At 41.5% G+C, this 14,627-nt stretch overlaps 1 protein-coding gene across 1 annotated transcript in view; it reads left to right on the top strand.

Annotated features, from left to right (window-relative positions):
* LOC117523161 (regulator of G-protein signaling 7) overlaps positions 1-14,627 on the top strand; it is a 212,956-nt gene that overhangs the window by 88,272 nt on the left and 110,057 nt on the right. Inside the window, exon 3 of the mRNA XM_034184598.1 lies at positions 14,434-14,530. Within this exon, the coding sequence (XP_034040489.1) occupies positions 14,434-14,530 (97 nt within the window). The remainder of the gene's footprint in view (positions 1-14,433; positions 14,531-14,627) is intronic.

The raw sequence follows: 14,627 nt of genomic DNA, 5'->3' as shown, positions 1-14,627 counted from the left end.
CTCCCTGAGCCTGGTTCTGCTGGAGGTTTCTTCCTGTTAAAAGGGAGTTTTTCCTTCCCACTGTAGCCAAGTGCTTGCTCACAGGGGATCGTTTTGACCGTTGGAGTTTTTACGTAATTATTGTATGGCCTTGCCTTACAGTATAAAGCGCCTTGGGGCAACTGTTTGTTGTGATTTGGCGCTATATAAATAAAATTGATTGATTGATTGATTGTCCTCAGATAACACTTGTCACTTTAATACCGTCCTCACCATGCATCTGATGTAGTGACAGCCAAGGCGATGGAGAGAGAGGGGAGGTGGAGGAGGAGACGACCACAAGAGCTTTTAATTTCCTCAGCAGGGCAGTCAATGAGAATTTAATATTTGCCTCCACAGAAACAAAAGTGAACGTCGTCCACTTTCTATGTGAAAAGACTGAATATGCATTTCTCTTTACATACCCCCACCCCCGAAACAAAAAACAGCAGCTACATCATGCATCAAGCATTATTCTTATCTTCATACCAAAAAATGTAATTGGGCTCTAATGCAGACAACTCTATCTTTAGTCTTTTAAAGCTCGTATAGGTGGTGATGATGTAATTCTGCATTTGACTTTGATTTTTTTCCCCCTTCACATAAATCTAGGACACTGCTGAAGAGCAGCAGCATCGTCTATTAGAGACGGAAACGCTTCATGTAACAAGTGAATTGTGCAGAATAAATGCTCAGTGGTTGATCCTGAAAAGTACTGCGGTGCTAATTCCAAGGCCATACGGATGGAATTAGAATCCCGTTTTCACTGGCGGTCTGCTCCCCTCCATCAAGTTAGTGTGTCATCACTCAACCCCAACACGTGCAGCTTTATCAGTCGTGATACAGAAAGCCACAGACCACATCAACAGTCAGGTCCACAGGTAGATGGATGGTGACATGGATGGTGGGGTTAAATAGAACAATAAAGTTGCGCTGCTTGTGTGGACTTCCAACTTTAATTCAAGGAGTTCAGCAAAAAATATCACATTTAGGAATTCCAGCCATTTGTAGACATAGCCCCTCCCTTTTTGGAGCCCACAAGTCACTGGACAACCTAAATATAAAGATCATTTTGCATAAAAGGCACTTTTCTTGAACCAAGTCAGGGGATGGATACATGAACATTTCAAAGTCATCGAATATGTTTTGGATTTCATTTAAATCAATCATTAAGTTTGGTTAATTTGACTCGATTAGGCAGTTCTCAAAAACTGAGTGATGGTGCAAGAACACAAGAAAGAGACATGAGGGAAGCCACCCAGACTACTATGAAGGAGTTAGGTGACTGGAGAAACTATTCACAGTGCAACCTTTCTCTGTTGCATTAACCAGTTATACAGCTTCATGATGAATTTTCACAGAGAGAGATTTTCTTAAAAAGATGAGAATTTTTAGTTACTGGTTGCCAGAGAGCAAATGGGAGACGTGAGTCTGGATTTGATTAGTTTTCCTGTGTGAAAATCCTCTGTGCCACTCCATCATGACTGTTACTGGTAATGCAACAGGTGAAAGTTGCTTTATGTACAGTTTCTAACTTCTTCAGAGGTGTCTGGGTGTCTTGGTGGCTTCCCTCATTAGACACACAAAAAATAAATGGAGGTTATTTTTTGTGGTACAGTCAAAGCTACAGTGTGTATTATTTAGTGTCATCTAGTGGTGAAGTTGGAGGTGGCATTATGCCATTGCCTGTCATGACTTTCTTTGACTTCACTTTTTCGTTTCCCTTGATTTTTCTTGTGATAAATATGAATAAATGTAAACATGTACAGTCTTCTATTTCACACCAATGAGGATTCTGAAACGTATTAGCCTGAACTAGCAACCAGTAGACAACTGAGAGGGAGCAACCACTGATTTGACTTTTTTTTTCTTCAGTCTGTCAACAAATTTTGAAAGGTGGAGTAAGTACGAGGTCTGTTAGAAAAGTATTGGACCTTTTTATTTTTTGCAAAAACCTGATAGATTTGAATCACGTGTGCTTGCATGAGCAAACCTTGAACCTTCGTGCGCATGCGTGAATTCTTTCACGCCTGTCGATTGCATCGTTTGCTGGTAGGCAGCCTTTGTGTGAGGACGTGTTCGTGTGACTATCCGAGAAATTGTGGAAGAGGTGGGCATGTCACAGCATGTCCTGTGAGACTTCAACACGAAGGTGCTTTTTCTCCGCTGTTAGCAGCTTCTGCATGAATTTCACCGACACTCTTTTCATGGCCAAATCTTCTGTCACAGTGGAATGTGCCGAAAAAGTGCTGATGTCCACCTCTTCTGCAATTTCTCGGATAGTCACACGACGGTCCCGCATCACTACAGCGTTCACTTTGGAATGATCTGGTCATTTCAGCATGTTGATGGCCGCCCGGAGCGCGGCTTGCTCGCCACCTTTGGGCAGCCATCTTTAAACCGGTTGTACCGCTCCTTAATCTGTGTGATGCCCATAGGACCGTCACTGAAAGCCGTCTGAATCTTCCGAATGGTTTCCACCTGGCTGTCACCCAGTTTCTGGCAAAATTTGATGCAGTAGCGCTGCTCCAGTCGTTCCGTCTTTTTCCTTGCAATGAAAATCCGACAGGAGCACTACACACGTCCTCACACAAAGGCTGCTTGCCAGCAAATGATGCAATCGACAGGCGTGAAAAAATTCACGCATGTGCACGAAGGGTCAAGGTTTGCTCATTCAAGCACGCGTGATTTAAATCCATCAGGTTTTTGCAAAAAATAAAAAGGTCTAATACTTTTCTAACAGACCTCGTATGTTGCTTTGATGCTACTGTATCAACATGTCGATGCAACACGGCGGCCTCCATGAGGGGGTGCTCCCATGTAGATGCAAAGAGCTCATTTTATGAATGCTGTATGATATGCCTGGGAATAAACGCCCCTAAATCCTATACACTGTAGCTTTAATATTATGTGTAGACTAACAGAACATTTCCACTTTGTATGCCATCATGACATCACCAAGGCAGCCAAACAACCTCCATCCTCTTCTTTCTTTTTGAAGCTACTTTAAGATGAGCTATTTTCAGGTAAACTGTAAAATATAAGAAAAAAAAAAACGGCTATAATCCCACTTCTCTCACTATATATATATATATATATATATATATATATATATATATATATATATATATATACACACACGAGGTCTGTCAATAAAGTATAGGTCCTTTTTATTTTTTTCAAAAACTATATGGATTTCATTCATATGTTTTTACGTCAGACATGCTTGAACCCTCGTGCGCATGCGTGAGTTTTTCCACGCCTGTCGGTGACGTCATTCGCCTGTGAGCACTCCTTGTGGGAGGAGTCGTCCAGCCCCTCGTCGGAATTCCTTTGTCTGAGAAGTTGCTGAGAGACTGGCGCTTTGTTCGATCAAAATTTTTTCTAAGCCTGTGAGACACATTGAAGTGGACATGGTTCGAAAAATTAAGCTGGTTTTCGGTGAAAATTTTAACAGCTGATGAGAGATTTTGAGGTGATACTGTCGCTTTAAGGACTTCCCACGGAGCGAGACATCATGCAGCACTCCCAGGCGCCGTCATCAGCCTGTTTCAAGCTGAAAACCTCCACATTTCAGGCTCTATTGATCCAGGACGTCGTGAGAGAACAGAGAAGTTTCAGAAGAAGTCGGTTTCAGCATTTTATCCGGATATTCCACTGTTAAAGGAGATTTTTTTAATGAAAGATGTGTGGACGGATTGCAGCGTCGGCTCGCAGCTGCTGCGACGCTCCGCCACTGGAAAAACACCTCTGTTGGAAGCCTTAAGGACACGTTGGAACATGTCCAGCTGTTCAAAAATTTCTCATATACTCACTCCACTGAAAGCCATCAAAAGCCGCCTGGATTTTACAAATGGTTATCAACACGGAGGTGTTTTTCCTGTGCCGCCGCACCGCGCCGGCTGCGTCCCGACGCGCGGATCCGTCCGCACGTCTTTCATTAAAAAAATCTCCTTTAACAGTGGAATATCCGGATAAAATGCTGAAACCGACTTCTTCTGAAACTTCTCTGTTCTCTCACGACGTCCTGGATCAATAGAGCCTGAAATGTGGAGGTTTTCAGCTTGAAACAGGCTGACGACGGCGCCTGGGAGCGCTGCACGACGTCTCGCTCCGTGGGAAGTCCTTAAAGCGACAGTATCACCTCAAAATCTCTCATCAGCCATTAAAATTTTCACCAAAAACCAGCTTAATTTTTCGAACCGTGTCCACTTCGATGTGTCTCACAGGTTTAGAAAAAATTTTGATCAAACAAAGCGCCAGTCTCTCAGCAACTTCTCAGACAAAGGAATTCCGACGAGGGGCTGGACGACTCCTCCCACAAGGAGTGCTCACAGGCGAATGACGTCACCGACAGGCGTGGAAAAACTCACGCATGCGCACGAGGGTTCAAGCATGTCTGACGTAAAAACATATGAATGAAATCCATATAGTTTTTGAAAAAAATAAAAAGGACCTATACTTTATTGACAGACCTCGTATATATATATATATATAGTATCTCATAAGTGCACCTTTTATTAGCCCACTCTTCGTGGAAGCAGTTGGCCAAATCAGCAGATTTTATGGTGCACTTAGTATTTCTTAAAAAAGAAAAAAGACATCTTTGATGCCAGCATTGATTTGAACACCTCCTCCTTTTTTTTTTTTTTTTTTTTCCCCAAATGGGGTTTCAGAACTTTGTGATTGCACCCTGACTGCCCTCATTCCCTGTCTTTGAAGTGCTCTGAGCTGTGAGCCGCGGCTCAGTGTGCGCTTATATCCAGAGCTTTTGTTAGTCACTTCATATGTACCAAGTGATATGCAATCATTATTCAGTGATTCACAGTGTGCAGCCAAAACACTGTCTCTCATCTGTTAAGAGGCTGCAGAGACACAGTCAGACGGCTCTTGGTGGTGGATGGGTGGGGGACACACCACAGAGAGAAAGAGAGACCGTCCTCCTCCATCTCTCTCTCTCACTCTTGTGGAAACTCTTCATCACAACATGAAGCCAAGATGAGAGCATCCCGACTTCAAGAGGTTTAGATCCTGAATATTCAGGCTGGTGGCATTTTACCGCATGTAGGCAGTGAGGGTTTGCAAAGACAGGAGAGGGCGAGAGTGTTTCAAGTATTGGTAGTTCTTGCTTGGCTGTCACCGTTTGCTATGGCTCTGGCAGTGCCAGCCAACTGTCAGGCAGCGATAGGACAAAGGTTCAAATGTGTAAAGACATTCGGCGTGTTCCGACACAAGCTGGTAATTAGGATTCTTTTGGAATACTGCACAAGTAACGTTGATATAATGTGAAACTGGACGTGGCTATATTTGTGTAAAAGCGGTAAGCCTGCTCAGACTCGCTTCATATTAATGCTTTATTCTGAAAGAAACGCCTGTTTTTTTTTAAATTTTATGATACTTTGTCATGCCGTCTACACTGATCGCATTTGTCACCCCTGATAATACAGCTTTTCAAAAATGGCCTCCAGAAGGGATAAATCAGAAAACACCAACTGCTCAAATTAATGAAAAGGGGGGGAAAAAAAAAAAGAGAAGCTGAGCTTCTCGCAAACTATGATATCAGGCTTCAGTCTGAGTCTGCGGAGCAGCAAGGATGTAAGGATACAAGGAGGAAAACTTCCAGTTGTTCTGGGAACACTCATTTTAAAAGGACAGAGACATTCACCTTTTTCATCAAGATAATATATAATAATTATTTTGTAAACCAATATTAAAGATCTGAGCTACAAGGAAAGACTCTGTTTATCCTCCTCTTCTCACCTACAGACATGAATGTTGAGTAGTCACCGGAAGAATAAGTTTGAGATACAAGCAGCAGAAATGAGATTCCTCCATTGGGTATCTGGAGTTCCACTCAGGGACAGGGTGGGAAGACTTGAAGTACAGCCGCTGCTTCTTCACACTGAAAGAAGCCAGATGAGGTGGTTTGGGCATCTGGTGAGGATACGGCCTGATCTCTCCCTTAGGAAGTCATCCAGGCACATCCAACTGGGAGGAGGGGATTAGATTTCCCAGCTGGCTTGGGAACACCTCTTGAAGGAAGAGTTAGATGACTTGGTCGAGGATTGTGTGGGATGAGCTGCTTGGTCTACTGCCATAATCCAACCCCGGGTAAGTGGCAGAAAATTAATGAAAAAATAATGAATGAATATTCAAGATTGTAGCACAAAATTCCCACATGCACTGAAGTGATGAAACATTCAAAACAAAATACAACAAAACAGAAAACTATAAGGGTTTCCAAGAGCTCATACGTCCACCACCCATCTGTTGATGATTTTTTTTACCCATTGTGAGAGTTATTCCTTTGACTTCTTCTTAGACATTCATAGAGGCTGATTGCTGACCTTTGATCCTGATTTTTGATCCAGCACTTTGACCCTGACTGCTAATTATAACCTTAGATCTTGATTGATGAACTTTCCTGACCACTTTTCATTAATCCTGACCACTTATCTTGGATCTTGAGTGCAGATCTTAATTGCTGAACATTGATGGCGATCTTTGATCTTACCCATTCATCAGTCATTCTGTTCTCTGATCTTTAAACCATGCTCAGCATGTTGTGTTTTTAGTTGCTGTTTGTCTGCCTATCTTACTTGTTCCTGTATTCAGTATCAAAGGAATCACGATTCAGGGGGGATTTTGTCCTGCCCTTTCATCCTGATCAGTGTAATGCTATTTTCCCCTGGGATAAATAAAGCATTCTGATTCTGACTGTACTAATCAGCAATACCCCTAATACCATCAAAAGAGCTAGGATGAGTGATAAAAGATTACATATCAGAGGTGGGACCAAGATCAAATGAAACAAGATCAAAGCTCTACCATATGATCCTGATGTTCCTCTCGATCAAACTTCATTGAAATTCATTTATGAATCCATGAATGAATTAATTTATGAATTATTTAAATATATCAATCAGACAGACAACTGGCAATCAAAACATAACCTCTATGCTGGAAGTAATAACCAACCAGTTTTGGAGTGTCTATGCAATAATCTGTTTATGTGACTGTCACTTTAAACGGAGAGGAGCTACTTGGCCCCACTTATCAATTCCTGCCGCTCACAGCTCAGTAGGGCACAGCACAGTCCAGATAAACATTGCATGTCTTAAATGAGCCCTTTCAAGCAGACATTTTTCTTATTGATAGGATTTGTCCCTCATGCACAGACAGAGGAATATAAGTAGATGTTAAACATAAAACCTCAACCACATTTAATCCGTAAAGGTAGATTACAAAATTTACACAAAACATGAGCCTTTGAAATGTCAATATGTTCAATCTTGTACTACTTTGTGCAGCTGTTATTAAAGCATATTTGAATTGTCAGACAAACTTGTGATCGTGAAATAGTGATTTAATTGTGAGTGGCTGCGCACAATTCAAGCTTCTGTTTTCCTGGTTGAGTACTATTATTTATGAGCTGTAAATGAAACCAATACTTCACACTGGTTCTGTTATGCAACCGCAAAAAAGGAAGCGCGTGACTAGTCTGGCTGTATGGATGCACGGGATAAATATTGATTGAGAGCACGGGGAGGTTTGGGGAAGAAACATTAAAAGTTGACAAGAAAATTTGCTTTTACTTTTAATCCGATGTGACATTTCTCAACGTGAACATCAATATGCAGCTACTTATAAAATTTTTTAGGTGTGAGAGATGCAGGGTTTTTTTTATTCATGTGCAACAGCTCAGCGGTTGCTGTTTAACATAGGAATTATGGAACACTGAGGGAAAACATGAGGGCAACATGGCTAGAAAGAAAATCTAATTCAAGTCATCTCGGTAACAATCCTCAACACCTTTGTTGTCTGTAGACGGTTGAGAAGATGATGTTTGGACCTGTTTGGGAGGTGATGGTCTGGTGGTTAAGCAATGGGCTTGAGACCAACCTTTTGTTTCATTTTGACCTAGTTTAAATCCCGTGTTATTTAACTTGAATGGAAATACAGACTGGTCAAGCTTCAACGTGGCTTCATTAAATGGAAAGCATGCACTTTTCACTCACTCACTCATCTTCAACTGCTTACTCCAAGTAAGGGTCACGGGGGAGCTGGAGCCTATCACAGCAGTCATAGGATGAGAGGCGGGGTACACCCTGGACAGGATGCCAGTCTGTCGCAGGGCCACACACAGACAAACAAACACATTCACACCCGCACGCACACCTACGGACAATTTAAAGTATCCAATCCACCTAACCTGCATGTCCTTGGATGTGGGAGGAAGCCGGAGCACCTGGAGGGAACCCACGTAAACACAGGGAGAACATGCAAACTCCACACAGAAAGGCCACAGGTGGGAATCGAACCCATGACCTTCTTGCTGTGAGGCAACAGTGCTAACCACTAATCCACTGAGCGTGCAATTTTCCCCAAATTTAATTTATAACCAGAAAAAAACAACCGACATTTTCAAGATGGTAGGAGTAGAAGCTACAGGATTGGAAATGTATAATAAGAGACCTTCCGTATACAGCGATATTTTGTCCTAGTTTAACTGAAATGCAACATCACACAGACTATGTTTAAATGGACAGCAGTAATCAGAGTATTGACTTATTCTTAGTATTTTGACTAAAGTGCATACATTTCTACACTAAGCCAGTTAAGATTGGAACACTCCATGTCTTAATGAGATGAATGCTTTCTCCATTTACTGTAAGATGCCATTCAGGTAAATCAAATCTGGTGATCTACCCTGGTGCCACGCCTCACCAGAACCACTCTGGGTCCTGGATGGCAACCACCAAGGCAGAAAACAAGTCCCCACCTCCATCCCCACCTCTCAAATGTAAACATCTATCTGAGCCAGATGAAAGGAGAGCATCCCATTGGCCTTCTCCAGCTGCCGGGTTCCTCAACACTGAGGTACCTGTACTAGATTATCAGGAACTTGGACCCAAAAAGACTGGACACAAATGCGAGACTCACCCAGAGGCGTAGAGTGAGAAAATGGATTTACTGAAAAAACGGAAAAAGGTCGGTACACAGGTAGACAAGCCAAAATCTGCAACGGTATCCAAATTATGAAACCAGGTGAGATCAAATACAAGTAAAAAGTTCAGCAACATGGCAAGGCAAAAAACAAGGTCAAGGACTGTGAAAAAGGCTTGAACGAAGACACGAGGAACAATGAACTGGCAAAGACAGGAGGGAAAACAGAGGGTTTAAATAACAGGTGTGATTCGGGAAAATGAGACACAGGTGCAGGAGAACAACCAGGAAGAGGGCGTGGCAAACAAAAGGGACAAGACACACCCAGACCCAACTCCAAACACAAGACAAGAGTGTGCAGTCAGACAAACACAAAGCAGACAAAACCTGAACATAAAGAAAAACCCAAATATGAATACAATGAAAATACAAAAACCCACACATGAATGACAACCCACATGGCACTAAACAAAATGTGCCACGAAGCCAAAATGCAGCTGAAGCGCTGTCATAATGCAAGTGATGCTCCTTATCTGAGCCTCACAAAGTTACTGCTTATTTGACAACAAAGGTCATTTGAGCAGCACCCATGGATTGTCCGAAGAGACGTATTAGGTCACTGGGTAACATCCAAGTCACAAACCATACAGTAAGACAGGAAGCACGAAGACCCTAAAGAGTCAGATTAAGATAGTCACAAAATGCCGTTTACTTGACAGTGACTTACTTCAGGTATTATCTTAACTGGGTTAATATCAGACTATCACTGTCAATGTAGAAAAAAAGGCATGCTTGAAATCAGATGATATTGCAAAGTTAGCAGGTAGATTTGGAGATATGCTGCTGGATTGCCCCTTCCCAGTGTCACTGGTCCTTCAGAATGCTTCCAACTGGGAAACCTGAAGACCAGCTGCCTACGGTTGTGTGCTCCATTCAGACAGAGCCGACTACTCCTCTGCACATAACTGCATCTCTAATAGGCATTTTGCAAGATTGCATGACAAGGAAAAGTTCTGTGCTGTAAGGAAAATCCTGAAATAAATGACAGAATGAACTGAGGAATTTGGTGTTGCCAGTGGCAACCACTTCGCAATATGTGGGTTAGACCTTTAAATTGTTTTCAGAAATTGTAATTTTATAGTGCTATAAAATATAAATACTCCACTTCTGTTGAGGTAGATCTTCTGACCTGGTATCAGGAGGGATGAATCCACAACACAGACTGAAATATGATTTTTCAGTTGCAGTATTTGTTCTATTACTGTCAGTTATGTTGAAATCACTAAGTGGAATGATTTGTAGCTGCAGGGTATTTGACTTGCTGTAGGCGTTCATTATAACATTTTGCATTAAGCTCATGAAGTGCCAAATGTTTTACATATCTAACCCAGATCTTTCATAATCAGTGCTGTTCTTTTCTCACAAGAAAGGGAACAGAAATGATTTTTGCTTGCACAAAACCCAGCGCTGAAAATGATAGTGGCTGCTTTTGCATTATGTGTCCCTTCCCAGATAAGCGTTGCTGATTAGTTGTGTGTATGTGGCATGAATAGACCCAGATCATCCATGATTCCCAGCCTGACACTGCGGTGGGTCACACAATCTCAGTGTGAACATTTGCACATGATCGCTTCAATATGTGTAAAGGGTAATTAGGCAAGTTTACCTGGTTCAGTTATTGACATTGTTTCTTCATTTTAATTTGCTTGATCTGCGCTCGGTTTTTAACAGCATCCGTTACAGTTAATTGATAACAAACTTGAGATTCCTTTTGGGAGTTACCTCTTGATTGGTTGTTTGTTCTCTAACAATAAGACACATTCCTTTCTTATCTAATGTCCTCTGGTGTTCCCCAGAGATCAATTATGGGTACTCCTAAATTTTCTCTCTGGTTATTGTGTTTAAAATTTAAGCATTTGTGCAACAGGAAGCTGAAATAAATTCACGAAAAAATGTCCTTTTGAAGTCACAACCTCAGTTCTTATGTACACCTGTGCACAGTAGCACATGCAGAGATATTGTTTTAAGTCGTGTCTATCCACAACTCAATGAGTTTTGATCCAAAATGGACCAATGTTCTTGGAGTGACTGAGGGTCTACCAAGGATGAGGAGGATAGATTTCGATACAAATCAAGGTCACAAGGCGATATCAGATTTTAAGGCCCAGTACTTATATATTGGGATATTTAGAATTGATTATTTCAAGGGATTGGAAAAAGACTCAGCCAAGGTTACTATGCAACATGAACATAAAGTCAAACAATTCTGATTAACTATGGTGAAAGTGTTGTGTGTTAGTCAAGGACAATGTGGATCAGTTTTCAACAAATCAAATGTGAAGGAAATATAGAACTATACTATATAGAATATTATCACCAAATCACAAAGAATTAACTTGCAGGAATCTGTGTTCAATATGTAAGGTGCTGGTATTGCACTCTCTCAGCGTCCCTTAGTTTTTCAGTTGAAATTCAGTGTTCTTCACTTAATAATTTCACAGTTAGAAAAACTGTGTGTGACCAGATGCCACTGAAAAGATGACTGAGATTAGTCCTTCAGTAAGTGCTTGAATGACAATTAAAAATTTGAGGAGGTTTAAAACACAAAAGACAGATATCTTTAATAAAATATTGGCGGCCCTGGAGTGAAATCTGATGAGCCATAACTTCCCCCAAAGAATTTCAGGTCAACCCATTATAACCCAACAAGAAATTAGAATTTGCTAGTTCATAATTCTTTGATTTCAGCCTCAGTTTTGTCAACACATACCCAGGCCCAGCGCCAGAAAAAAAATATTAAGGGGTGATGAGTTTATCACAGGGGGCGGGGTCGCCCCCCCCCCCCCAAAAAAAAGTGCGCACCGGAGGGTTCCTGCCTCTGAGCGTGTGTAATGAATTGGGTACGCTCCTAGAAAGCTCGTGTATTTAGGCTACACCGTTGCAAGAGACAGACTTACTGACTGAGTGAAGAGTGATGACAGTATTTTTTTAATTATTATTTGAACGTATAGACCCTCGGTCAAGTGATCTCCTGCATACCACATAACCAAACCAACAACTGATCTGAGAAACGACACAAGACAGTAGATTAACCTCACATACAGCCCTCCATCACAAGCGCAAACACAGCGCAATTGGGCATGACAGTCACACAACGGGTCAAAGATAAACCTTTCATGTAGATATACAGTGGTCCCTCGTTTATCGCGGGAGTTACGTTCTAAAAATAGCCCGCAATAGGCGAAATCCGCGAAGTAGTCAGCGTTATTTTTTACAATTATTATAGATGTTTTAAGGCTGTAAAACCCCTCACTATACACTTTATACACTTTTCTCAAACAGGCATTAACATTTTCTCACTTTTCTCTTGTGTGTAAACACTCTCAAAGTTCAAACCTTAGTAGAAAAATAAGACCAATCTGTTTTCAGGCCCAAACATTTGTTTGAGAAATAAAAATAGAATGTTTTCCTATAAATAATTATGATGGCTTTTAGAACTAACAAATTTAATTTTAACGATCAACCTACGAGGTTGGACACATAAGAAATTATTAATAGTGACTCACCAGTATTACACAGTTCCTCTGATCACGCCTCTTCGTCCTGACGCCGCGCCACTGTCGCACCTTTTTCCACTCACACCTTGCTGCAGGTGTCTTTTTCCGAGTGAAGAACACAGTTATGGGTAGTTGTTGGCGCTCTCTTTTCTTCTGGGCAAGAAGATTCTTATAAACAGACCCACAGAACACAATGCGCATACTCTCCCTTCGCGGTGCCGCAACAGGTATCCCGTCATCTCGACAGAACACCGGCCTGCTTGATGAGGACGCACAGGACAATGCGCTGTAAAAAAAAAAAAAGCATGCAAAATTGGACAAAAAAAATCTGCGAAACTGCGAGGCGCTATATTTTCCAGTATTTGTTTTTCTTTCTTTTTTATTTTTATTTTTGATAACTCTCACATCCGAGGGGGCGAGGTTGATGACGTGAGGGGGCGTCGCCCCTAAACGCCCCCTCGTTGCGCCGGTCCGCACATACACTACCACTCTTCTGGCCTGATCTGGTTCTCCTATAGTGCCCGAAGTTTCCATAGCAACTATGAGGCATTTGTATAATGTACCGAGATCAACTGACAAAGTTCACACTTCTCGCATAACACATGTATTACTATTATTATTATTATTATTATTTTTCAAGTCTTCTAATTGGTAACCTAACATGACTAAATATGAATATTCTCCATGTCAAACAGCTTGGCGTAGGAAGCAGAAATGGGTAAAACTGACAAACAGGATGACTCCTGTCCAAGAGTCAGAAAGTAGAGAGGGCATTATTGTAATTTTTTTAATTGTGTAGTTATTCTATTGTTTTTCTTTGAACTTTGCATTTGTGTCCTTTTATATAGGTAAATGTTATGGTTTTTTAAAAAGAATTTGGTGTCCTTATGTGAATTAGTAGCATGTTTGTAAAAAAAAAACCAAACAGCTAAAATTTAAATCATTTAAAGTAGAACCACAGAACTCTTGAATTTCATTGTAAAATGATCTTTTAAATTATCCTGCCCCTGCCGAGAGCCACCAAGATAAAAAACCTCTTGAGCTGCCCCTGTAAGGAAGGCAAAACAAAAGAGCATCTATATATATTGTTTATCTCCCGTTTGTGGAGGACATACTGCTCTATTGCCAGCTGTTTAACTCTGTGCATGCGCATGCATGGGCATATATTTACACTGATGGTGGAGTTTGGGAGATGTCTCGCCAGCTCATATGGTTGACGTATCAGGGCCATGCTCTGCTCTGTGCTTTTATACTGTCTGTATCTTCTTGGAAACATATCTGCCTCATGTTATCCCACAAGACTGTTGAGAGAACTCCCAGTGCACTGCTCCTGTTTGTGTGTGCACATATATGACTGCCACTCCTTCCCGATTGTAGTTTCTGTGTGACATCTGTAGTGTAGAACAAAAATGTGCCTCTTCACAGTGTATTATTGAATGATATTACTTTTTTCCTGCATATGCATTGAAAATTATGGATAACTGGATGCTGCACATAAATATACCAGGATTCATTCATTGCCAAATGTTCTAAAGTCAGTGGTTGTTGCAAACACTGCAGCTTATTGATGGTTTTATGTAATAAATGACTCAGTCGGAGAGATTTGTCACAGGAGAGAGAGAATTCTGACAGCAGTGATTGTTGGTCATTAACTTCCTCGCCTCTGTCACTGTGTCCCCTCAGAGACACGACTGAGCCACACAGGAACCTGTTTGGATCCGTTTACCTCCCTAACCCCCCCACCTCAACACACACACACGCGCACACACACACACACACACACACACACACACACACACACACACACACACACACACACACACACACACACACCTGTTTATTGAGGCAAATTCATGAAATCTGCTCACTGTCTCTCTGCCCCCTTCTCTCCCGCTGTCCCTCTGCTGTCCAGATGGAGGAAGTAATAGCACGCATGCAGGACGAGAAAAATGGCATCCCCATCCGAACAGTTAAAAGTTTTCTAACCAAGATCCCCAGTGTTTTTTCAGGTAAGATTTTCACATCCTCTTCTTTTCAACTGTTGGAAAAAAAGAAGAAAACTGGATCTTCAAAAAAGTCAACACATTAGAAACTCCCTCAAATTGT

The sequence above is a fragment of the Thalassophryne amazonica genome, chromosome 13, assembly GCF_902500255.1.
Source record: "Thalassophryne amazonica chromosome 13, fThaAma1.1, whole genome shotgun sequence".
In the NCBI taxonomy this organism is placed as follows: Eukaryota; Metazoa; Chordata; class Actinopteri; order Batrachoidiformes; family Batrachoididae; genus Thalassophryne; species Thalassophryne amazonica.
Note: the sequence above shows the minus strand (reverse complement) of the source record. Positions and strands in the feature narration are given on the sequence as shown.